The sequence below is a fragment of the Ambystoma mexicanum genome, chromosome 6q, assembly GCF_040938575.1.
Source record: "Ambystoma mexicanum isolate Mex_15411 chromosome 6q, UKY_AmexF1_1, whole genome shotgun sequence".
NCBI classification, from domain to species: domain Eukaryota; kingdom Metazoa; phylum Chordata; class Amphibia; order Caudata; family Ambystomatidae; genus Ambystoma; species Ambystoma mexicanum.
Window position 1 is genome coordinate 645,826,156 of NC_090937.1, and position 25,968 is coordinate 645,852,123.

The following is a 25,968-nucleotide window of genomic DNA, read 5'->3' on the forward strand; positions in this document are numbered from 1 at the left end:
ATTTGTGGGTGAGGGTCAGGGCTTTGAAGATGATCCTCTCCTTTATGGGGAGCCAGTGGGAGGCTCTTCTGGCAGCAGAGAGGTGCGCTCTTTTGGAAATGCCTTGTGCTGCGCATACGGCGTTGTTTTGAATTACTTGTAGTTTCTCAAGGTTTTTTTGTGGAGGTCCCTAAGAAGAGAACGTTACAGTAGTCCAACCGGGATTCAGTGATGGCCCTTGCTATGTTTGTGCAGGTGTCATTGGAGAGGTAGGGTCTGACTGCATTGAGGAGTTTAGCATGGTAGGCAGCCGAGGAGGCAATGGTATTTACTTGTCTGGTCGTGGACAGAGTTGAGTCCAGGTAGACGCCTAGGGTTTTTACTGACTCGGATACTGGAATTTTGATGGAGTCGATGATGAAGTGGCTGAACTGGTCGTCAAGTTTTTTGAGTGTGTCGGGGAGCATACAAGCAGGAGTTCAGTTTTGTCCGAGTTGAGACAGAGGCTGTTTGCAGCCATTCAAGTTTGGATGGTGGTGTAGATGATGTTGAGGGTCTTGGAGTCAGTGTCATAGTCGCCTGTCAGGGTGAGGAGGATCTGCGTGTCGTCCACGTAATGGGTGTAGGAGAGGAAGAGGGGGCGAGTGAATAGATTATAGAGGGTGGGAGAGAGGCATGAACCTTGTGGTACACCACATAGCATAATGGTAGGTGAGGCAGTAGCTAGTTCAGAGAAAACCTGCATGGTTCTTCCTTGTAGGAAGGAGGTGATCCAGGTACCGGCTTCGGCTGAGAAGTTAGCAGTGGAGGTCAGGTGGTGGCATAGGACGTCATGATCAACAAGGTCGAAAGCGCTGAAGAGATCGAGGAGAAGGAGCAGGACGGGTTTGCCTAGGTCTCTTGTGTCATCCATTTGGTTTTTAAGGTCCAGTATGGCAGTCTCAGTCCTGTGTTTGGGGTGGAAGCCGGATTGTCTCAGACCTAGGAGTTTATTCTCTTTGAGGAAGTGTTGGACTTGCAGGTAGGCTGCTTTGTCCAGAATTCTAAGAAGGAAGGGGACGGTGGTAATGGGCCTATAGTTGTTGGGTGAGGTGGGGTCAAGTGTGGGTTTCTTTATGAGAGGCCTGATTCATGTTTCCTTGAGGGATGAGGGTACTTTCCCTGTGGTGAAGGAGGCATTGACAAAGGCTGTGAGAAATGGAGCAAGGGAGTCGGCACAATCCTTAATAATGGTGGCCGGGCAGGGGTCTCCTTTGCAATTGGGGGGTTTGATGCCTTTCATTAGGTTAAGGATGTCTTTCTCCTGGATGGTTTTGAAGGAGGAGGTGGGCGAGGCATCTGAGGTGTGAGAGGGGGCGGGAGTGAGGGTGCAGGGGGGTGGGGAGAGTGAGTCTAGTGTTCATAATTTTAGCTTGAAGCGGGTCCAGTTTGTTACACATGGCTGTTTGAATGCCATCGCACCAGGCCTTATCTTTGGTGAAGTTTTGGGGTGTGGGGGTAGGGGTTTCAAGTTCCCTAAATATGGTAAACATTTCCTTCAGGTTAGATTTAGCTTCGGTGATTGTCAAACCACCAAAGCCCAGAGCTTTAAGTGCTTTTTGTTTCCTCACGACAGCCAAAGGTTCCTCATCTGACAGAGGAGCCATGGTCTCCAAGAGCTCCCCGAGGACCTCCCCCCTGGGTTCCTCCACAGCCCTACTACAGCTATATAAAAAATTAAAGTGTCTTACCCAGTCCTGTTCCATAATGTGCATTTCCGAAACTACAGCATGGCCCAGATCTAGTCCACTCATATTCCGGGGAAACATTATTCAGAGTGGTTTAGTATTGTGTGAAGCAGCCGCCGCACACAGAGCATCCCACTGTTCACTACCAATTGCTGCATTTCTATTTAGCAGTTCAAGTTTGAACTTATGCCCCCTTCTTCTGATATCAGCAGCATTTGGGAAAGTCACTTTAATGGCAGCGAGAAGTGACCTCTGTTTCTCTCTGCAAGTGTCGGAAAGCCAGGATTTACCTTGGACATTCCTACTAGTCTTGGCGGGCTTAATGGGACAAATAAATCAACCTACAATTTGCCATAAAAAGGGTAAGGAATACTATAGGGTGATTCTAAAGGGTTATAAAGCAAGTGGCAGGAGGAGACGGGGTGAGAGCCAGTGCTATATCCTAATAAAATTACGGATCACTGGGCTGCAGGTGAAAGCGGGGTGTGGGTCGCCTGCCAAAAACCCCACAGTATGTAATAACGTGAACAAAGAAGGTTTTGCTTCCACACCGCACACTATCATCAAACAGAAGGAATGCAATTTGTGCATAAGTTTAATTAGTTGCAAGACAGCCTGACACGTGTTTCGAGCCATAAGGGTCTTCCTCTGAGGCTTTTGAATCTTTTTCAGCTATAACATTGCATGGAGTTAAATTTAATATGTCCAATTTTTGATGCTTTTGCCTGGGCTCCACTATATTTGTTGGAAAGATAGGAATTATTGACCCACGATTGGGCAGAAGAAATCTGAATAGCATGAGGAAAGTCAGGATTCCAGGAAAATGTAGCCCTCTGACTCAGTAGCCACTAATCCAACGCTGCGAAAGGTGCCAGTGGTATATAGAGGAACTCTTGTTGTGAGTAATGCAACCAACGTTCCATAGTTCCTTTATGCAACAGGGGCCTATGCCACCCCACAGCAGAGAGGTGATCGATCGAGGCTGTGGCTTGACAGTGGATAAAAAAATAGATTGAAGCTGGAAAACAATGATCAGAGCTGTTGCTTGACATCATGTTGCTGGGGGAGTGGGGGGAGATCACATCCAGGGTCTTCAGGCAAGGCAAGCATATTTGTAGGGAACCTCCTGAGCAGGACGTTTTCTAAAGAACACTTGCAGAGTTCTGTTGCCTCCAGTGGAAAGGTTCCTGGGTACCAGTCATCACAGCTTTGCAGTAGGCCTTATCCAGCCAGCAGGTCACTCCAAATACTCCTCTGTGATGGTTGAAGTAAAAGGCTTGCCCTTTTCTTGGAGGTCATTTTCTTCACCTCAATGGCACAGGACTTTGGAGCAGACTGTATTCCCAAAGTTCCAGAAGTCTTCCATGTTCAGGAGTCCAATGATGGTTCAACAGAGGGGGTAGTCGCAACCCCTTCAATAGGTGAGCCGCTACAGTGGATTGGTTCCCTTCTAAGCTTCTGTAAGTGGACCAATCCAGGTTACTGTGTTCAGAATCTTCTGCGTGGTGAAGTCATACCCAGAGTGCTTTGTCCGTAGGAGATGCAGAAAAGGCCAGGAAGTTAGGAGGCCCTAGGAAATCCCAAGATGGTGAAATCCTTCTCTTAATGGAAAGTCCGCTCCTGAGCTACTTTGCCCCGCCCCTTTCTCCTGTCTGCCTTCATCAAAGCATCTCTGTTAATTACTAACCTTGTGTGATTTCCTTTGGCCTAGCATAATCTGTCATTTGAAGCAATGGACCTCTCTCATTCGCCTTGGGGCAGTTCCCATCTTTCTGAAAGGTGTCAAACCTTTCTCAGGAAGGAAAATCGTTCGGGCTGAGTTTTATCCAAAACAAACCATGAGGACTTAGCCCCTGCCAGGCAGTGAATACACATGAGGTCCTTAAAGGAAAGTCACTAGAAATCAATCTGAAAGTAAAAGAACACCAATAGGTTCTGGCCAGTATAATTGTGCATTGACACAGACCACCATGTCATAACCAGACATGGCTTATATTTCGATTTTCATCTGCAACCAGGTTCAGTGAGAATATGATTATATAATTTAATTTGGATCTGGGGCGCCCACAGTTAAACATTGGCAACCACTGGCGGTTGGATGTTTGAGTTCCAGCAGGTTATCGGCACACATACACCACTTTGTAACTGCCATGTTGCCAACTACAGGGCAGTTGTGGTGGGTGTCCTAAAATGGTCTCTGTAGAGTAAAAGGTTATGTTATGGTTAATTTGAAGTGCGCATAAATCGAGTGAAATAACCTGCATATGGGTGTAGATTTAGAGTACATAGTGCGCAGACCAATAGAAAGCGAATTCCACAGGCAAAGGCCGAGAACAGAAAAACACTGATCCCCACGGCAAGGTGTAGAAACAATCAACAGGTGGTAGGTAGAGCGAAGAGTGTTTGCAGCCTTCTGTGTGGCTTGTGGCATAGCAGTAGCTCCGGAATACCAGCCAGAGAGGCAGTTGCATAGTCCAGCTTAGAATTAACTAATACACCGACTACAAATGAGTGATCTACTGCTGGAATACAAGGGAGTGCTGATCATAACAGGCAACGCATATATAAAATAGCCAGAACTATCTATTGCACTATATGTTTTAGGTGAGAGAATAACGATTAGACCTCACTTTCAGAAAAATAATTTTTTTAATCCAGCATCATTTTAGACTTAACATTTTTTAAAATGCTGGCTATTCCGCCCTCACAGATGGCATTTTGTCACAACCCACTACCCCTTCCTTAGGGTTTTCATCAGGTTGTATTGTTTTACATCACCAAAGGGGCCTCCCCCTAGGACAAGGTTGCCTCTGCTTTCTGATCTTCTCATAGCATCTGGAATATAGCCCTCAGTTGGGTTGCTTATATTTTTCCCTTTCACTGGGTCTGATCTCTGCCAGTGTCTGAGACAAAGTTCCTGGGCAAACTTGTGGCTTTCCCTCCTCATTGTATGGCCACTGCCAGGGTCTGCAATACAGCCTTTGTGTTTTTCTCTACTCTGGTTCCTGGACATCACCTGGGTCTGCGAGATAGTTCTCTGCAGACTTGTTGCTTTTGGTTTTACTCTCTGACAGGGTCTGAGATATAGCCGTAGGAACTATCTTTATCTTCTCTATACCCCTGGATATAGTCTCAGTGGCCAAGATGTCATCTCTAAAAGCTCTTGGATTTCTCTCCCCCTCTGAGTTAGCTCCCGATATGTCTGCTCACACAGCTCCTCTTTTTTTCTCCCCATGATTATGCTTCTCCCTCACAGCTCTTGTTCCATCATACTCTAGTGTGGTAGCAGAATCTGAGACACTCCCTGTAGGGCCTGGTGCTTTTCTGTAGGGTTTTTGATTACACAGACTGTCCAAACTAATTTCTAATGAGAGATCCCCCCCCCATCTAGTCTGAATCCCAATCAATGATTATTGATTGGTTGCAATCTCCCTCTGACGGGTGTTTTGCTTAATCCCCTAAGTGGTCTCTACTGTTGCTTGTGTATAACGCCCAGTGCATAATTGTAACTAATTGGGAGCTGCATAGGAACAACAAAATACTTAAAACATCAAGGCAAATGTAATTGTTATGATATTTGGATCCACAGCGGGATTCAGAGTCTCACCTATGTGCAGAATGTGTTTGCAGCTGTCCAGTTTCTCTTCCATTCGGGATTGGGCATGAGTGGGTCCAGCTGCATACTCAGCGTTTCATGCGCTGCTTGAGAGTCGGTGGGTGGGGCTGCGGTGGATGCTTTGGTCGCCATTTCAAACATTTTGGAAGCTACCTTTGTAAAGTGGTCCATACTCACACCCTTCTTGCCTCCAGCCCCCTTCGTCATAATGCAAGATTAGTTGCAGTAATTCCAAGCAATGGGCCCTATCAAGATCTCTGTTGTCGGCAAGGTCCGTGGGCAGTAGCGTCAGCATTGTCAGTCCATCAACGGTGCCCGCAGTAATGTTTCCTGCAATAAACAGCCAACCCGCAGGCCCCAGCTAGTATCCTAGGAGTACAATTTCAAGTTGCGCACCTCTGTTTCTGTCTGGTATATGCACTTTAACAACGCATGGGTGGTTGTTTTTGTAGAGTTCAATACTCCCTATAGCACACTAGGGGGCCGGTGTCCATGAGTAGACTCTCCATACTGCGTCCCTAGTGCCTCCAGACAATTGCTCGAAGTGCCGTTATGTGACCAGCCCGAACACTCCACCTATGGTGGCCCTCTCTATACAAGAAGACAGTTTGAGCCAAGGAAGGCAACAGGCCCCACCCTGTGTGTGTTTCCCTCTGTAGAGCTGAACAATATTTACACATGCCTCACAGTAAGCTCAGCTGCCCCAGTGCAAAATGGTGAATGTATCTGGGCATGTCCTCCGTGAACATTGGCCGACCGTCACGCTCAATGGCCCCAGCGCCGCTCCACATTCATCATGCTCATGTTCACCGGCAGGTTGCTTCGCTCCTCCACATGATGTCCTGCCTTCACAGCACAGCACGAGTGCACTCAGCGGTGGTAAGCCGCAGGGCAGTCAAAGCACTCTGGGGGGTTGGGGTGGACGAGGCACCACATCCGCTAAAGCCCGCGATCCGGACCAGCTGATAGTATCACCACCACAGGGCGCCCGATGTTGAGTGTCCTTCCCTCAGGGTAAGCCTCGTCCGTGCGAATGTATGGGCACGTGGACTAATAGTCCTGTTGTTGATGCAGTAGCAGGAAAGGATGGGTCTGCAATATCCTTGTTATACCACCCGCTCCGCACAGAGATTAAAGGAGAGCCGGCATCTTAACGTCTGCTCAACAGCACCCCCAGGGACTCTTCTTCTTACCATCCTCTGTCGATGATAAATGTGGACGTCAAGATCTTGTGTAAGATATTGGCAAGCCGGTTGACATCGGTTATGCAGAGGCTAGTGCATCCGGAGCAGACAGGGTTCATACCTGGAAGATTGCCTACATAATCTCTGAAGACTATTTCTGATCCTGGACAAGTACAGGAGCATGTCCGAAGAGGCGGCGGTGGTGAGTTTAGACTCATCTAAAGCCTTCGATTCAGTAAATCAGAAGTTTCAATGGTTATTAATGGGAAAGAAGGGGCTTGGAGCCCGATTCATAGAATGGGTACAGCTCTTGTATTGTGGCTCTGCCTCCAGAGTACTGCTACTTGCCTTCTGGACTGCAATCTCAAAGGATCTGTTAGGGAAACCACGTGGGAAGCAGCTTTAGGGGCTGGTTGATCCTCAGTGAGTAGTTGTGCATTGTAATCCATTTTTGGCCTGTTTCATGTACTCTAGTGAAGGGGTTTGAGTGTTTTTTCAATCATTTTTGTTGACCAGTTTGTGCTATTCTGGTGGGTTTCTCTTATGTTTTTGTGGCATCTGACCCTGTTTTTCTGTGCTGGCCTGCATCTAGAGTGTGCAGTCCCTGGGGTGTATTCCTTTGTTTGTGTCTGGCTTTATCCCAGTCCCGCCCGCCTCCCCTGATTGGTACATCCCCCTGGTCATAACTGACCTTCCCTGGGCAGCCCTCTGCCTGTGCGGCCCCTGCGCCTAAGGGCCCCAAGGCAAAGGGCGGCTCCCATAGAGGTGGCTCCAGATTGTGTCTGCAGGGGAGGCCGGCGGCCAGCCATCAACCAGCAGCAACCATCAAGGTAGGTGTGGCCTTGGTGGGGAGTAGAGCAATCACTCTACTCCAGAAGTCCTGCCTCTCTACCTGCTCTCAGACCATAGCAGACCAGGATAGTAACACTAACCAGCTTAAAAACTAGATAAAATTCTGAACACTAGCCTGCGTCACATCTAGATAAGATTGTGAATATTAGCAAGTGCCACACTTTGATAGAATTATGAACATTAACCTGCGTTGCATCTAGATAGGCTGGTGAAGGTTAGCAAGTGCCACACTTAGATAGAATTGTGAATGACAGCAAGTACCACACATATATAGAATTGTGAACATTAGCCTGCATCACATCTAGGAAGGATTGTGAATGTCGGCCAGTGCCACAGCTGGATAGAATAGCGAATATTAGCCATTGCACATCTAGACTGCAATGGGAATATTACCAATGCCACATAGATAGAATTGTGAATGCTAGCTTGCTTCGCATCTAGACAGGATTTTGAAGGCGGGCCAGTACCACATTTGGATATAAATGTGAATATTGGCATGCATCATATATAGACAGGATTGTGAGCATTAGTGAGTGCCGGATCGAGATAGAAATGCTGAGATATTTGCGCACCACATCTAGAAAGAACATATCACTTCTAGATAGCGAGGCAAATAACCAGCCCACTAACAATTCCACCCCGCTGCATACACCTCTCAAACTCTAACCAAACAACCACAACCCTAAAGCACTACACCACAACAACAAAACAAACCACACATAGCTTCGCACAACAGCACATGACGGCTAATGACCGGAAAGCACCCGGGACGTCATTTAGGGGTTGCCAGAGGTCTCCCTTACGACCCCTGTGGTCTCCCTTGCTACCCCTAAAAAAAGAAAAAAAAATATTTAAAATGTTTTATTTTTACATTAAATTGAGGCTCCTGGGCTGTGCCAGCCGCATGTGGCTCTTTGTTTTTGAAGTGGCTGGTTTTCTGATAGCTATAGCCATTAAGATAGCTCAGTGGTTTGAACGCTCGCTGCTGCAATGTGTGTGTCTGCAGGTTGCAGGTTCGACTCCCGGCAAGGTCATCTCAGCCTTTCATCCTGCTGGGGTTGATAAATGAGTATCAACACCAGTCGGCTAATATTGTATGTATATTTGTTCTGTATGAAGCGCTTAAGCGTAAGTGCTATATAATAACACATCATTATCGTTTGTCCTTGGACATCTGCTTGCAGTCAGAGTAATTTGGTAATATGGGCCTATACACGCTGATATTAATGATGCATATGGTGGATCCATTCTTGTATAAATGTATATCAATTTACGATATCGTAACCATATTTTTCGTAGTGTACTTAGAAACAATGCTATTTGATGCCACTTCCTGTTTGAGAAAGTGGTGAAAGGTCGTGTTCCACCACTTCCTGTGATGTCACTTTGGGATGGGTCAGAGGTCAAGGGTCATGTGATGTCACTTCCGCTACGCCTGGTATTTTGGTGAAATGACGTCCCTGGAAAGCACCCCCAAGCTCAGTGAACAGTGTTAACCGAACTGAAGCTGCCAACAGCACATCATGCTCTCTTGGATTTATCCCGCTCGTTCCCACTAACTCCCCCCTTTCCCCTTTCTTTTTCAGATCTGCCAGAGTGCCAGGGGACCACTCCGGTGGTGATAGTGCACGGTACAAATATTCTTTAACATTAACATCAATGGGGTGGTATCGCAGCCTTGGTCAGTACAATGGGGCACATGCCAGGGGTGCCCGCTGTCCACTTTACGTTGGTCCATGAACCAATGGCGCAGGTGATTCGAAAGAGGCATAAAGCAGTCGGTCTGCAGATAGTTGGGGTCAGGGCATTGTATATCGCATGTGGATGACGTGTTGCTTTATGTTGGGGATCTAGTGGTCAACTTGAGTAGAGTCAAGGCATGGTGGGGGAGTTTGGGGAAATATCCGGATTGGTTGTGAATCGCTCCAAGTCTATGATTTACACACTGCCGGCAGAGCTGGGAAGGAAGCTGCAGCATTATGGGATGGAAACTCTTGGGGGGGTGTTTCGATACTTAGGTGTAATGGTAAGTGCGCACTTGGATTGGGTTTACCGGCAGAATGTTGAAAAAGCAATATCTACTTTCAAGGAAATAGCTGACTTCTGGGTGAGATGTCCTATCTCGTTACCGGCGCACAGTGCACACATGAAGATGATTGCTCTTCCTAAACTGGGGATTAATTGTAATATTGAGGATGATGAGAAAGTGAAGAACTGCTATTTATTGACAAGTGAAGGAGTACATGCTTCCAATGTTATTTGTTTTGCTAGTTTGATTTTACCGTAGGCAATTATTTTCTTTTAATGTAATGCGCAGATATGATTTTTTTAAAAAAATGTGCAGTGCAATGCCTAAAAATAGGAACTGTGTCAACAAAAAAAGGAAGATTTGTCTGAGCGTTAAAGCCCCATTTTGAGTGATGTTTACAATGGGTGCCTTATCAAGACAATTGTCCAGTCCAACATGCTCTTCTTGAAGCATACTACACTTAACAATTACTTTCCTGCATAAATATCTTCATAAGTATTCAGACATGCCTACACAATCTTTTTTTTGACTAAAATAACCTCACTGACCCCAGATAAAAATATACTATTAAAGGGCAGCCAATCTTTGTAGCAGGTGTGCCCTTGCAGAAATTGCCTTCACTTGCACGAAAGATGCATTAACTACCACATTAACTACCACTTCATTTCCGGATAGCAGTTACGGCCTCCATTTTGTAAGGGCAATCTTCCTCAGCATGTTTGCTAATTTTGCTCTTCCACCAAAGATGTCAGTGCCATGCTACACACCCTGCCCTGTGTTAGCAAACTTGAGGTAGCATGCGCTATATAAACACTGTTCAGACAACATTTCAAAAGTCACTGAAAATAAAAGCTGGTGGAGCAAAGGAAAGCAAACAAATATTAGGATGGACAAAAACCCAGAAATATTTGAAGATCCTCAAAAACTGCCTTTAACCTCCAAAAATATCAAATAAAAAGAGCCATATGTGAACACAAAACAGCAAGGAATGTTGACTTCACAAGCCCAGCCTAATGTCGCCATGTTTCCCAGTACTCTGATACCCCAATAATGGGTCGGACACCAAGCCCTGGTACAAACAGCCCTGAACTTCCATCCTATCCCTTGCACTCTTTCTCAGACAGTGCAATAAACGTACCTTCACTGCCAAAAAGTTCAGTCCACTCTCATTGGCAAGTGCTTTTGCGATCATTGTTTTGGAGCATCCAGGTGGGCCATAAAGTAGTATTCCCTTTGGTGGCTGAATCCCCATGCGAATGAAAGCATCCGGGTGTTTCAGCGGCCACTCCACAGCCTGCTTCAACTTCAATTTTACATATTCCATTCCTCCAATGTCCGACCAGGATACCTACAAAGCAGAAGACAACAGTGAGAATACATATCTAGAATAGGCAAACATGAAAATGTGAATATTGGGGTCCTATTTGAAAGATGGACGTGTACCATATATGTATATATATATATATATATATAAAGTGAAATACTGTGCACTTCAAAGCAATCCATTTCCTCACATATTGGCTGGAGCACCCCCGACCCTACTTAGTATCAAACTTTAACCAGTTGTGAATGACCTTAATGAGTATTAAATGGGCATGGATACAGCAGAATCTGTACTGCATCCAATAATTAAGATTCAAGTTAGTGTCCAAAGTAACCTGCAGTAGAACAAGTTACTTACTTACCGGGTAACATTCTTTCGATGGGATGTTCCTCTGACGTATTCCACATGACAATCAACACAGCTGTGCTCCTACGGAAAAATTCTCGGCGTCTGCGTCCTGCATCGATGACGTCGATACGCTGTCCCTCGAGGGCCTCCGTCGAGCGCTGTCACTGGATGTTATATGCAGGACGCACGACACCCGTAGCCTCAGTTGTAGTTTTTTCCCCAGAACGTGCAGCACCAATCTTCTGCCAGTATGACTACAGAGAGCGTTGCGGAAACGTAAGCTGCAATTGCATAAGAAATTCTGTAGAGGGGCAGGCTGGGAGGGTGCGATGTGGAATACGTCGGAGGAACATCCCATTGAAAGAACGTTGCCAGGTAAGAAAGTATCTTGTTTTTCGAGGGGATTGTGTCCTCCGACGTATTCCACATCTATGCCAGACTCCCAAAGCAGTACCAACGTATGGAGGAGGGAAAAAAATTTAGAATATTAGAATGCCCAATCAAATTGCAGAATAGAGGACCGCCTTACCAAAGGCCAAATCTTGCCCATGGATAGAATCCAGGGAGTAGTGTTTTACAAAGATATGGACAGAGGCCCATGTGGCTGCTTCACAAATATTACGAATGGGAACACCCCTCTGCAGAGCAGTAGAGACAGCCACACCCCTAGTAGAATGGGCCTGTAAGCCTACCGGAGGGTCCTTACCCGCCAAGCGGTAACATTCAGAGATCGTCAAAATGATCTATCTGGACAAGCTCTGCTTGGTAACCACTTGACCTAAACGCCTTCCAGCGTATCCTACAAATAGCTGATCGTCCACTCTGACCCGGGACATCCGTGAGAGATAGAAGCACAAAGCTCTCCTCAGATCCAATTTATGGAGCCTCTCCTCTTCCTTACCAGGATGCGGAGGATGATAGAACGCCGGAATAACAACCTTCTGGCCCAAAAGAAATTCCAACACAACCTTCGGAAGAAAAGAAGGATGAACCCTAAGGACATCCCTGTCCTTATGGAACACTGTGAAAGGTGGCTTGGCGGAGAGTGCCTGCAACTCACTCACTCTGCAAGCGGAAGTAACTGCAACTAAAAATACAGTCTTAAAGGACAACAGTCTCAATAGACAAGAATGTAAGGGCTCAAACGGAGCTCCCATTAGGAACTTTAGAACTAAGTTCAAATCTCATCCCAGCACCTGGAAAGGCGACGGTGGAAACACATTAATTAGCCCTTTTAGAAACTGAGAAATCAAAGGAATCTTAAAATAAGAACACTCCTCAAAGGAGCGCTTATGGACAGCGCTGCCAGGTAACCCTTAATGGTACCCACTTGCAGGCCCTTGTGGGCTCATGAAAGCAAAAAAGACCACGGGAATCGAACACTGAAAAGGATCAACATTCTGTACCCTGCACCAGTCGCAGAACTTTCTCCAATGGAAACGGTACAGGGATTTTGTTGCAGGCCTTCTGGCCGAAAGCAACACCTCCATCACGTCTTCAGGGAGGTCACAATCCCTATACCTCAGCCTTTCAGATGCCAATCATGAAGGCTGAGAGACTTGACCTCTGGATGGAGAACCCGACCCCCCTCCCATGAGAACAGAATGTCTCGGTAGGGAAGACGGCGTGGGGGGCAGATGGACATGTCGAGAAGGTCCGGGTACCATGCTCTCCTGGCCCATGCCAGAGCAATGAGGATCATTCGGGAACCGAACCTCCGTAACCTCTGCAACACTTGCGGAATGACGGATGCTGAAGGAAACGCGCACAGCAGTGGGAAGGACCACTCCACTACGAACAGGTCCACTAAGGCTCCTCTAGGAGGAAATTCCGGTGAGCAGAATCTTTCGCATTCCGGTTGACACTGGTGGAGAAGAGATACACTTGTGGGGTCCCCCAAAGGGCGAAGATCTCCAAAAGAACTTCCTGAGCCAGCTCCCACTTGTGAGAGACCGTGCTCTGCCTGCTCAGAGCGTCCGCCGCCGTGTTTTCGTCTCCAGCCAGATGAACTGCCGAGATCAAATTTCCTGCTGGATGGCCCAGAACCAGAGCTGCATCGCCTCTCTGCACAGTGGGAGAGACCCCGCCCCCCCTTTTTGTTGAGGTAGTTCATGCCCACTGTATTGTCCGTCATAATCAGGACACTCTTCCCCTGCACAGACGGGAGAAAAGCCTCCAGGGCTAACATGACAGACCTCAGCTCCAACAGATTGATATGGAGTCTGGACTCCGACGGTGACCAACGACCGCTGACTGTCAACTCGTTGGCATGAGCTCCCTATCCCGTGAGGGATGCGTCCGTCACGATCGTCACCTCCAACCAGGGTAGCCAAAATGGAGCCCTCTTCATCAGATTGTCTTCGACAGCCCACCACAGAAGATCCTGGGTGACCGAGGGCAGCACCTGAACGGGATCCGACATCCTGCCGGAGGACTGCCACCATTGCATCTTGAGAGCCCACTGCAGAGATCACATCTGCAGCCTGGCCTCTGGCACCAGTAGAATACAGGATGCCATGAGGCCGAGCAACCTCAAGAACTCGAACGCCGGGAGACTCTGGGCATGTTGAAACTTGTCCACCATCTGCAGAATGTGATGAGCCCTCACCTGGGGAGGCAAACACTCCCCCACGGAGGTGTTGAGCACTGCTATGATGTACTGGAGCCGCTGGGTAGGTGTCAAGTGAGACTTCTTTAAGTTAAGGGAGAAGCCCAGCTTGTGAAGGGAGCGGCAGTTGACCGACAGATGATCGAGGGCTTGCTCAGGAGAGCACGCCCTGATCAACCAATCGTCCAGGTAGGAGTAGATGTGAATCCCCCCTTTCCTGAGATACGCTGCCACCACCACCATTAGCTTGGTGAAGACCCTCAGGGTGGAGGTCAATCCGAACGGCAGGACCCGGAACTGAACATGTGAGTCGCCAACCGCGATCCTCAGGTACTTCCTGTGCTTGGGATGAATGGGGACATGAAAGTAAGCATCCTTGAGGTCGAGAGACACCAACCAATCCTGAAGTTGAAGGGCCTGGAGGACTTGAGAAAGAGTAACCATCTTGAACTTTTCCTTCCTGAGGAGCTTGTTCAAACCACCTCTGATCAAATAAATATGGGGAATACCATCCCTTGTTCCCCTCCGCTACAGGCACCAGTTCTATGGCGCCTTTCTCCAGCAGGCATTTGACTTCCTGCACAAGGAGCGGATCCGGACTCTTCAAAGAGAGCTTCCCCAGTGGACTGTCGTGAGGCCTCTGCCGGATTGGAAGACAGTAGCCGTGGGCTATGATCTCCAGAACCCACATATCTCAAGTAATGGCACGCCATTCTACAAGATGCTGCGCCAGCCTTCCCCCAACTGCCGGACCATGGGACATGGCCTCATGACTGAGCGGAAGCGGCTGCAGCAGTGCCTGAGCGCAAAGAGGCAACTGCCCGAGCGGCTTTGGCACCTCGAGTACCTTGCTTTCCACCTCTGGTACTCCTACGTTGGCCCCTTTGACTGGCAGCTCCCCTCGATCTACCAAAGGAAGAGTAGTATCGAAAGGAACCTCCCCTCCATTGCTGTCCCCTAGGACGAAAAGGCAGAGGTTGACTCACTGCAGTGCTCAAAGACTTTGCTACAGCTTTGGAGGTCTGCAACCTCTCAAGGCTCTCGTTAGCCTTGCTGCCAAAAAGATGGTCACCATCAAAGGGCATGTTGAGAAGCCGGGACAATACATCAGGAGCAAACCCTGACTTCCGCAACCACGCAAACCTGCGCATCACGGTGCTTGCCACCATGGACCAGCTGACACAGTCTGCCACGTCCAGACCCGACTGAACAGATTCACACATGGCATCCTTGCCATCCTGCACGAGGGCAAGAAAACCATCCCGTTCCTCCCCTTCGGGAATATGTTCAGCCGCCAAAGATACACAATTCCACAGAGTGTGAGTGAATCTTGCCAAGGCACAAACGGAGTTGGCTGCCTTTAAAGCCATACCCCAAGACGAAAATACTTTCTTCGCCCAACCCTCAAAGCGCTTGTCGTCCCTAATCTAGAGGGATGGTAGGGTACACAGCCTACTTAGCTGGGGCTGTAGCCGCCTGCACCACCAAACTCTCCGGAGTGGGGTGCGTAGACAAGTAGCTGGGGTAGCCACTGACTGGACGGTATTTTTTCGGTAGCGACTTATTCACTGCCGGGAGACTCTCCGGAGCAGTCCAAGCTGCCGCCACCCTTCTCTGTAAGGCCATATGAAATGGCAACACCGGGTCAGTGGGTGGACCCTGGTCCAATATATCTGCCAGGTCATCCTGCAGAAAATCCACAGGTGGAGCAGACCACCCCAAGTACTCTCTCACCCTCAACATGAGACGCCTGTACAAAGACTCAGCGTGCATACCAGGCTCCGGCCTGCCAAACTCAACCTCTGGGAAGGTGTCCAGACCACTGGCGTCATGCAGGGATTGACGCAGGTCTTCCATCTGGCTATGACCAGACAACAGGTCATCAGGAACCTCAGTAGGCACAAGCCCCTCCTCATCTGACCCTTCTTCCACCTCTGAGATGTAATCCAAAGGCTGGAATAAATCCCTGGATGAAGGTACAGAAAAAGGCTCAAACACAGGCCTCACTGACTTACCTCAGGGCCTTCCTCAGAGGTTCCACGGCCCCCCAGGGCACCTCCGGTAAAGCCTCTTCAAAAGGCGTTGAGGGAATCGGCATCGATGTCGAGCGAGGCGCCGACGACTTCGAAAATGGCTTCGAGGCCGGTGCCCTGAGCGTGTCCTTAGACGGCCTCGGCGCCGATGGCATCAACGGCTTCCTTGGAGCCGGAGCCTCGAGAGAGTCCCTGACGGACACAGCACCAATGGCGTTGATGCCTTCTTAGAAGGCCTCATAGGCTCCAACAGTCTAGAGGGCGTTGAGGACCTGAACCTGGCACGGCTATGCCAATCAACCTTGTCCGATCGGGATCTCGATGGCTCCCGATGATCGCACCGAGTCCGAAGGTGTGCGAGCGGTGGCCCTAGCGCGTTCCTTGCCGGCTTCTCTCAAAAGCGCAAATGGAACGGTGCCCTGCGATTCAAAAATCGCCATCATCTCCTTGCGAAATGCGTCTCATTCTGCCGGTGATGAATGCTTGTTGGGACAAGCCACCCGCCGTCTGGCGGAGTCCTCGGACGAGGAAGGCGACTGGTGACGGCGCTTCCGAGAGTGCCTAGAAGAGGCAGAGGAATGGTGGGACCCACTCCAAGAATGAGACCCCCCTGGACTTACGCTGACGCGGAGAGTCGCCCCTCGAATCGTAGGTCAAAAGCCCAGAGGATTTCAACTTCCAGGGCTTGGAAACCCTTCTACAGACAACTTCTTCTTCCGATCCCGCAAGGCATTCATCTCAGTCATTGGTGGCATGGCTCTCGCTGAGGCACCAAAGGCAGATGTCGTGCGGGTCCGTCAGGGACATCTTGGAACCGCAGTCCCGACACTACTTGAAGCCCGACCGCGGGCTAGAAAACAAAGACATTATTCACAATACCAAGTTAGAAGAACCGATTCAACAGAAGAACTGAGGCGCGCTGAGATTCCAAAGCAAACACGTTAGCGGAAAAACCCGAACTAAGGCTACGGGCGTCGTGCGTCCTACATATAACATCCGGCGACGTCGGCGCTCGACGGAGACCCTCGAGGGACAGCGTATCGACGTAGGACGCAGACGGTGAAAAATGTTTCGAAGCAGCACAGCTGTGGTGATTACTGTCATAGATGTGGAATACGTCGGAGGACACAATCCCCTTGAAATATTCATCTTCAATTTGCAAGAGATCACCTATCAAATTGTCTCTGAAGTTGGCTACCAGACCACAAAGTTGCATGTAAAACAAGCATTACAAAGCAATCTATTTGTTGTTTCTATAAGCCATATATAGGCAACTGCCCAGTATTTATTATTGATTTGCCAGATATTGCCATTGTATGGCCAGGTATTACCATAATTTGCTATAGTACTCTGATCAAATGACAGGTATTGCTTTTGGAAGAGTACCTGGGCTTTTCATGGTACTTTCATCAGTGCAAGGCTTTGCCGTAAAATGCCCAGGTGCTAACTCCATCACCAGGGAGCAGTCAACTGTCTCGGCCCATGGCAATAGTTGGCAATTCCCTCACTGCACCATCAATCGGCCAAAACTAAAAGAAGTGTATGCTGTTACAATTGCAATGAGGCACAGATGAAATGTGACAGGATATTGAAACAGAGCTCTCTGAAAGTTTGGCTAACCATTTTGGAGATAGTCCCATTTCTATGATGCCATCTTTCAGTAAAGCATTTTCCAAAGCTTTATATTACTGCACTAAAATGTCCAAAATGTCTAACTTGCAAAATACTTCCTTACACATAGTGTAGGTAGCCTCCCCCACAATGGAGTATTCTTTGGCCTGCTCCTATCCTAAGTGTAAAATCAAAAAACGATTGAAACCATGTGTGAGGTCCGGGATGTACCACCTGACCCTAGGGGTGGGGAGAGTGGAGACTTCCGGACCTGAGAGACAGCAAGAGCACCAGCAGCAACCGAAGTGCACCCAACAGGGGAAATAGAGGGTCTGACTCACTGGGCCGGGCCAGCTCAGGGAAGCCTCCAGACACGTCGGTAGTCTGGCATCTGCGAGCCGGGGCCATGGGCCGGTACATACTTCAGCACAACAAACCAAGAAGGAGAGTTCTTACTGAATGCCTAGCTGTTTGCTGGTCCCAGCGGGGCAATGACGACAGCCCAAGCCACAGGAAGGAACTGGCACGAAGAATGCTGGCTCCCAAGTACGGGCCAGGATTCCGTGGCAGGACTCAGGAGAGCACACTGCTCAAGCCTACCGCCCGGGACCGGCTGATGTCAGACAGCGGAGAACATATCCAGAAGGTGTCTGACACCACTGCTACAAATGCTGTAACTAGAAAACAGAGAACACGTACCTGGGAGTTTAGGAAGGGAAGGATACTCTGGATGATATGATATGATCGTTTATTTATATAGCGCCTGTACACAATGTGTTTCAAAGCGCTTCAAGGCAAGGGAGGGAACAAGGGAAAATACAACCACATTCTTACAGGCCATAAACACTAAGGATGTGAAATTAACTATCGTACTCGGCCTGACGACATTTCAGATAGTGCAAGAGCTAAGACATAGATAAGGAAGGGAGGGGGAGAGTGGGAAGGAAATGGAAACAGACAGGCGACTACTGTACTAGGCCTGACGACATTTCTGGTAGAGCCGGAGAAAAACAAAAGGTGAGGGAGAGGGATGCAGAAAGGGAGGGGAGGAACAAAACAAGCGACTATCATACTAGGCCTGACGACATTTCAGATGGTGGGGAGGAAAAAAACAGTAATGGAAGGGTTGAGGAAACAGATGAGGTTGCTATCATATTAGGTCCAGGGACAATTCTGATAGAGTAAGTGCATAGAAGAAAGTAATGGGAGAAGATAGGAAAAGGGAGAAGGGAAGGAGAAGGGAATGGAGGAGAGAAAAGAGAGTAAGCAGTCAAAAAGAGTGGAGAGCGAATACAATTGCAGAAGTCAGTAGTAACACATAATGTTGCAAGCCAGGATACAAGATGAAGATGGGAACAGCATGATTCAGGGCCACCACGAGTACAAGATGCAAAGGAAGTCCAGCATGAGAGTTGAGAAAGAGTGACACACCGTGAATGAATGAAGTCCATAAAAGTAAAATCCAGCATTGGCCACAAGACAGTGATGGTGAAGGAAGGCACCAGGTGGGCGGGGCTTGCTAAGTGGTGAAAAAGAGCAAAAGGCACAAAGGTACCAGGTGGGCTGGGCTTCGGACAGGTGACCTAGATCCACTTGCACCTGCTCCCCATCTGCAAAGGAAAAGAAGCTGGAGGGCTCCTTAAGTAGGGAAACAGAGCGGCAAGCAGGAAAGCACCAGGTGGGCATGGCTTGCTAAGTGGTGAAAAAGAGCAGGAAGCAGGAAGGCACCAGGTGGGCGGGGCTTGCTAAGTGGTGAAAAAGAGCGGCAAGCAGGAAGGCATCAATTGGGCGGGGCTTGCTAAGTGGTGAGTGATTGCTAAAACGGCTGCCATAACAGTCGAGAGGCCTAATCCCTCCAGTATCCAATGCATTCAAAGAAGGAAAGGATAGGACATCACAGTACCTATGAGGTGGGGAACAGGCACATATTAAGAAGGCCGTCCATCCTCAAAAAAGAGGATGAGAATCAAGCTGCTTCTTACAGGAACGAGAGACGGAAGCCAAGACAGCAGAATACTGCAAGGAACTCATGGTGGCAACAGTAAAGACAGACAAAAGTGATCACAGTTCAGGGGTGTTTATTGAACTTTATAATGAGTGAGATAAATGCCTAATCTAACACTAAATCTAAGATGCGAGCAAGCTACGACCATCAAATAATAAGGCAGTCCTAGTGGTGTCTTGTCAAATAAAAAGGGCTTATACTAAAAAAATATATTGCCAATCCTTACTACTAAATTACAAAAAAAATGTGGGATGATAATGTTCACAAAATGATACGTTAGGATGGTATTTTCTGGGTCTCCCTTCCTCATGTTTTAAGCACGGGAGAATGCGGGACTTCTGAGCACAGCACACTCCTGGGCCTCGACAGCATGTCGAGGCCCAGGACCGTTCCAGTTCAACAATATCAGAAACCATCAGATGCCAAGTCTCTTTCCTGCAAAAGTCTCTTGCCTTATAAAGCCTGCTGCTTCAAAATGATAAACAAACAAAGGTTCTCTCTGTAATCTTGCACCTTGGGCAATTGCTCTTTGCCCTCAGGATCTCCCTCAGCCGGGCTTGGATTCGCCCTTGCAAAAATGGGCCTCCCTCCGTCGGGTTCACTATGGCCTTTCTAACACAGTTCATGTATTTCTAATACAGTTCATGTATTGCTCATTTTCATCACAAAGCAGGGTTTTCCTTCTCCTAGCTTTCTTTCGGCATCCTTCTGTCGGGTTCACACTTGCTTTTTTTCTCAGTTCACAATCTAATTGGAAAGTAGGGTTCCTTCCCCTAGCTTTCCTATGGCGATGGGTCAGAGACTTTTGATTGTACAAGGAATTTGACGTAACCCTTGTAGTACCAATCTGACTCTCATGCCACCCTTTCCTAGGGCCTTCTTGTTCTTGAACTCTCAAAACCGTTCCTGGTCAGAGTCTTTCGAATGAACGCCCATGTGGTGCCGGACCCCTCTGCACCTGGACCTCAACTGGGCTTTCTTTAAGGTTCAAACATACACACAAGTTCTTTCTTTTGTAAATTATTTGCATTCAAAAATGTTGCTACTTGCAACCCTGGGCACAACACAGTTCGGATTGCTCAACACAGTTCTGGTTTGCTATCAGCTTCCTCCAACTCACTGGCTGTGCTGAACCCGTTGGCTTCTCCAATATCTGTAGTCAAGGATAGTACCATCGTAGCCAGCTTGCCTCTCCCTCTGTGTTATCAATGCAGGAGACCCCTGTGTGCCATTAACTGCTGCTGCTCTGCATGCCAGCTGTAACTCCCGGTCTTATGCTTTCCCTTTCGGAGGCTTCGCGGGTCCGAGTTAAAAAGAGCAATGGCAATTCCCCCTTTGTCGTCCTTCCAGTTCTCACAGCCTTTATCCTCTGTTTGAACTGCCGGTTTCGTGTAGCTGTCTCCTTGTGTTTTCGCCCTTGCTTGACGTGTGCTTTCGTGCTCTGCTTTTTATCATTGTGGTGAAGGTAAAGGGCTGTCAGGTGTAAATGGTTATTGTCAATTGCCTGACTCTGCCTGACCCGTGTGTTGGGACATGTCAGGTAAATGGCTCTGGTGTTAGTCCGTTGCCTGTTACAGTGTAAGAAAGTGTTTGTGTGGGAAAAGGGGGAGGGGGAGAATAGAGCTTCTAAATATCCTGCAGGGTAGAATGGGAAAAAGGTGTTACAGGGAAGGGGATACCGCATCTCAACCCTCTCTGTCCCACTTCCACTGCCCGAAGACCCCTCGCCCAGGTGATCCTCCCCCACTCGTCCACCCCCAGGAATTGGATCCAATAGCGATGGGCGTGTCCGGGCCACCTAGACAACAGATCTCCGGGGACTAGCTGGTGAAACACCTTCAGGTTTCTCACAATACATCTGGGCATATTGAAGAAAGACAATCGCAGTCCTCCTGGATGGCCTGATGGAAAGACCGAACCAGAGACTGGCTGAGTTCCAAAGATTAGGAACTGATTACAGGGCAATGCTGTAACTGTCCCCTTCCTGAGCAAATAAAGGAGATCTATTAAAACCAGCCTGGTCTGGTGTGGTGTGAGAGTAATTCCTCGAATCGCTCACACCATGGATGAGCAATTGGTAAGGAAGCAGCTGTGTAAACTGCTGATGTCGCACTAGCATTTCGATCTCACTGAACAGTATCAACATGTTTTTTGCCTTACATTTCACAGTGACACAATCACTATGAAATGCGATCCCAGCACCCACATGGGTGCTGGAAGCCGGTCATACATTGGTGTCAGATGTATGCAGCAAGGAGGCTGGCCAGAGCATCATTTATGCTGCTAAGCAGTCACCTTTGAGAATAAGCAGGGATGGTGTCGGGGCCTTTTCACTATTCTGGCTGAAATGTGCCCCATGGCTCTGGAAGGCCCCCTGAGAACTGTCCTATGTTTCCAGTCGGCGTCCAATCAAAGGATCGAAAAGAAAAGGATTGAATACAATAGTTTTGAGTCAAAAGGACCGGAAAAAAAAAAAGGTTGAATGCCTAAATAAATAATTCAACCTTTTTTTTCGGTCCTTTTGACTCGAAAGTATTGTCATTCGATCCTTTGTATTCAATCCTTTCACCTACAACCTTTCCAGTCTTTTTAAAACAGAAACCTACTCCTTTAATGTTGAACATTAAACATGTGCACAGAGCACGTTACAGGCTGCCTTTGCTGGTGCCCTCAGGCTGTCCCCTCTTTTTCAGTTCTAAGCACCTTGTTGCCTTTTCTTCAGGCTTCCCTCACATTAGCACCCTGCTGTCAGAGTATTTAATACCTTTTCATTTGACATTCACTGTTTCAGCCCAAAGCTGGCTGACTGTCCCGTGATCATCTGCAGCTATTCCTGACTATGCTGCATTCTTTTGTCTTTATAATAATTTTAACACCCCATAGCCACTTTTGACCTTTTTTCCCAGCTGTAAGGTAAGGTGGGCCCTGAAACAACATGTTGAAATGGGCCTCCCACCAGCTCTGACACATCTTCAGGCGGTCCTGAGAATAAAGTGACCGGCGCACTTCTCAAACTAGCGCAACTAAAAAGAGCACATCCTTTACACTCCTCTTATATGCACAAATATGTTTAATGTTCATTTTTTGCTATTACTTTTCTTTTTTTACTACTGACTCTGTGCCTGTGCCACCCTTGACAATCTCTCCAATCTATCTCATATGGCATCTCTTCCCAGCACCACATGGACATAATTTTTCTGCCTTCTTGTGCTCACACTGCCACTGCCTACATCTCTGTACTGCTTGTGCTGAAATCGATTTTAGGTGTGTTTACATCCTGCATTGTCTGCTGCTAGGTAAAATATTTTGTGGGACTTCGCTGGCTGGCTACTCCCTCTGCCCAGGTCTGTTATCTGTTCCCTTACCCTCTTTAGTACCCATTGTCTCTTACCAGTACTGTCTGTGTCTCCCTGTGTGTCTGCTGCCTCCGTCCTACTCCTCCCTCGTACATCAGCTGTTCTGCCTGGTTAAGAGTACCTCATTCGGTGCCCCCACTATGGCACTTTCTATCCCTCCTATCTTCTCTAACTGCTGCTCTATCTCCTATCCTTCACCTCTCACTATGTCTGCGGGAAAAAAACTCAAGGAGGACACACTGGGTTCTAATTGCCGACACCTACGTCAGTGCTTCCGCCAGAGAGACTCTCATGGACATCCACTTTGTTGTTCCTTCTTCCGACCTATGGACTCCTCATATGGTCGCTCTGCCCGCCTTACTCATCCTCAAACATAAATGGTGGCACCCGCTGGGAGGTCCTTATTGCCTTCTTCTCCACCTCCATGGTCATCATAAATGTCTATTGAAATGGTACCATCCTGGTACAAAAGGCCTCAACCCAACCGCCTAATATTTGATAGGCTTCTTCCTCGCCTTATCAACTTTCCACTTTCCTCCTCACGGGCTTCCTTGCCATCTGTTTCTATGGCTGCCCAGGCTCCCTTGCCAACTATACCCATTTTGGCCTCCTTCTAACCTCACTGCCTCGCTCACAATTGCTACCGTTCTGTAAAGGCTCCCTTGCCTACACGCACTGCACTGAGAACCCCGTCAGCCTCTTTCACTCTGGTGCCCCTGCCACTCATTGTCGCAGCATCAGGGGCTCCCGTGCCTCCTGCAGCCCCTCCTACACTGGCTCCCTTGCCATCTACTACTGTCCTGGCTGTTTTGCCTGCACTCTCCTCACTGACATCCCCGTCATCCTCGGCTCCTTTACCTCCCCCTTCCTCCATCTCTCAGGCACTCTTGCTGCTTAGGGGGGACCTCTGTCCCCTGCACATCTCTTCATAAGTCCTTCAAAAGTGGTGATCCCTTCCATGTTGCCACGCTTAACTCTCGCTCTACTGTCAAGCACTCCTCTGAGATTTGCCACCTCCTTGAAGTCTTGGACCTTGATGTCCTTGCTCTTATTGAGACTTGGTTTAAGGACACCTCTGTCACGAATTCTGACACACTTCTCCCTGAAGGCTACAAGATCCTCTCTGAACCCAGGCCCAACAGGCCAGGAGGTGGCATAGCCCTGATCTTTCCTGAGTGGATCCCTGTTTCCATCATTCCCTTTCAGGTTTACTCTTCCTTTGAATGCCTGACCTGCAGACTCTCCCTCTCACCTATCTTCTCTCTTACTCTGGCCACCTTCTATCGGCTGCTGGGCCATTCCACCCTCTTCCTCTCAGAATGGGCTGACCTGGTCACTTCTCTACTTTCCTCCTCTTGCCAACTCCACCTGCTGGGGGTTCTTAACATCCATCTTGACTCTCCTGACTCAAGACCTTTCCGCAACCTGTGCAACTCTCTTTCTCTCTACATTCCACCTCCTGGTACGATGCACACCGCTGGCCACACCTTGGATGCTCTCATCTCCACAGACCTACTTCTCTCTATCCCGCTCACTAGCTCACTCTCCTGGACTGATCATTCTCTTCTCTGAGTACTGGAACACTCTGCACTGTGTCCTGCCTTCATGGTCATCCGACCCATGAAAAGAGTGTCAGTGGCTGCCTTTGCTTCCACCTACTCTTCTCCGTCTACTCTTGCGGTTGACTCCCACCCAGACACAGTCCTCTCTAACTTTCATCTTTCCATCTCCAACACTCTTGACACTCTTGCCCCCGTCATGAGAGTCTGAATGAAGCCTGCCAAAATGTGCAACTGTGTGTACGACTCCGATCTGCCTGCCCTTAAACGCAAAAGCAGAGCAGCGGAACGGAAATGGGGATCTTCAGGTGCACCCTCTGACAAACTGGCCTGCCGCCTTCTTCAAAGGCAATATAGACTGTGCATCCACTCCAAGAAAAGAGCATATATTCAAGCCTGAATCTCTGCGGCATCTAACAACACGGCCAAACTTTTCAAAGTCTGCAAGAAACTGGCAAACCCTACAGCAGCCGCATCGCTTACTGCACCCACCCATGCCCTTTGCTCGGCCCCGACGGCACACTTCACCGCCAAAACACAGGGAAATGTGTCCTCTCTTTCTTCTGCACCCCATCCTGCACCTACATCCCTTGGGCCCCCCCTTGGCCGCCCCCACCTCTAAACCTCCTCTTCACTCCACCATCTCCACTGTCAAGCCTGATGAGGTCTTTAAACAAGTCTGGTCCATGAAAGCCTCTTCCAAACAGGTGGACCCCTGCCCCTCCAAAACCATCAAGGACAATATTGACACTCTCGCTCCAGCCTTGGCTGACCTTTGCAACCTCTCCTTTGCCACTGGAGTATTCCCCACTTCCCTCAAGCACTCTCTTGTGCATCCTCTGCTAAAATAAACTCTGCTGTCTCTTCTATTCTGCCAAACTATCGCCCTATCTCTGTCATTCCTTCCGTAGGCAAACTCCTTGAGAAGTTGGCTATCTCTCAGCTTACTCTTCACACCGACTCTGACTCTGTTGGTTGGTTCCATTACCATCAGTCTAGCTCTAGAGCATCCAGATGCACGGAAACTGCTCTTCTGAACACCTGTGAAGACCTGCTCTCAAATCTTGACTCCAACTCCCCTTCTGTCCTCATTCTTCTTGACCTCTCTTCTGCTTTCGATACGGTGAACCACAACATACTGATCTCCCGTCTCTGTTATACTCTGGGCATCACAGATCAGGCCCTGGTGTGGCTCACCTCCTTTCTCTCCGACTGTCCTGTCCAGGTGGAACTTGGGTCCTTTGTTTCCTCTATCACTCTCTCGACTTGTGGTGTCCCCAGGGATCCAACCTATCCCTCTGGTTCTTCAATGTCTACATGGCCCCCTTCCCCCACAGGATCTCTACCTTTACCTCTAGCTTTCAGTGTTATGCGGATGACACGTAGCTCTCTTTCAGGCTACCTTTGGCCTCCTCCTCGGTCATCCCTGTCTGTCCGCAATTCAGTCTTAGTGGGCTGCAAATAATCTCTGCCTCACTGCCAGTAACACAGAGATCGTCCTCATTGGGAACCCTGCTGCCGCTTTCCCACTTTCACTCTGGCCTGCCTCCGTTGGCCCTGCGCCCCCACCTGCTAATGAGGCAAAAAATCTGGGGATCATCTTCGACTTCACTCTCTCCTCTTCTCACATCTTTGACATCTCAAAAAAGTCTCACTACCAGCTGCACCTGCTCAAAGGTTGTAAGTGACTTCACTCCAGCATTCCAACTAAGTCAATGCCTAGTATGGGATGCCCAA

General features: G+C 48.5%; 1 protein-coding gene across 1 annotated transcript in view; it reads right to left on the reverse strand.

The window, feature by feature from the left end:
- AFG2A (AFG2 AAA ATPase homolog A) overlaps positions 1-25,968 on the reverse strand; it is a 2,695,729-nt gene that overhangs the window by 1,749,301 nt on the left and 920,460 nt on the right. Inside the window, exon 11 of the mRNA XM_069631126.1 lies at positions 10,526-10,735. Coding sequence (XP_069487227.1) covers positions 10,526-10,735 — 210 coding nt within the window. The remainder of the gene's footprint in view (positions 1-10,525; positions 10,736-25,968) is intronic.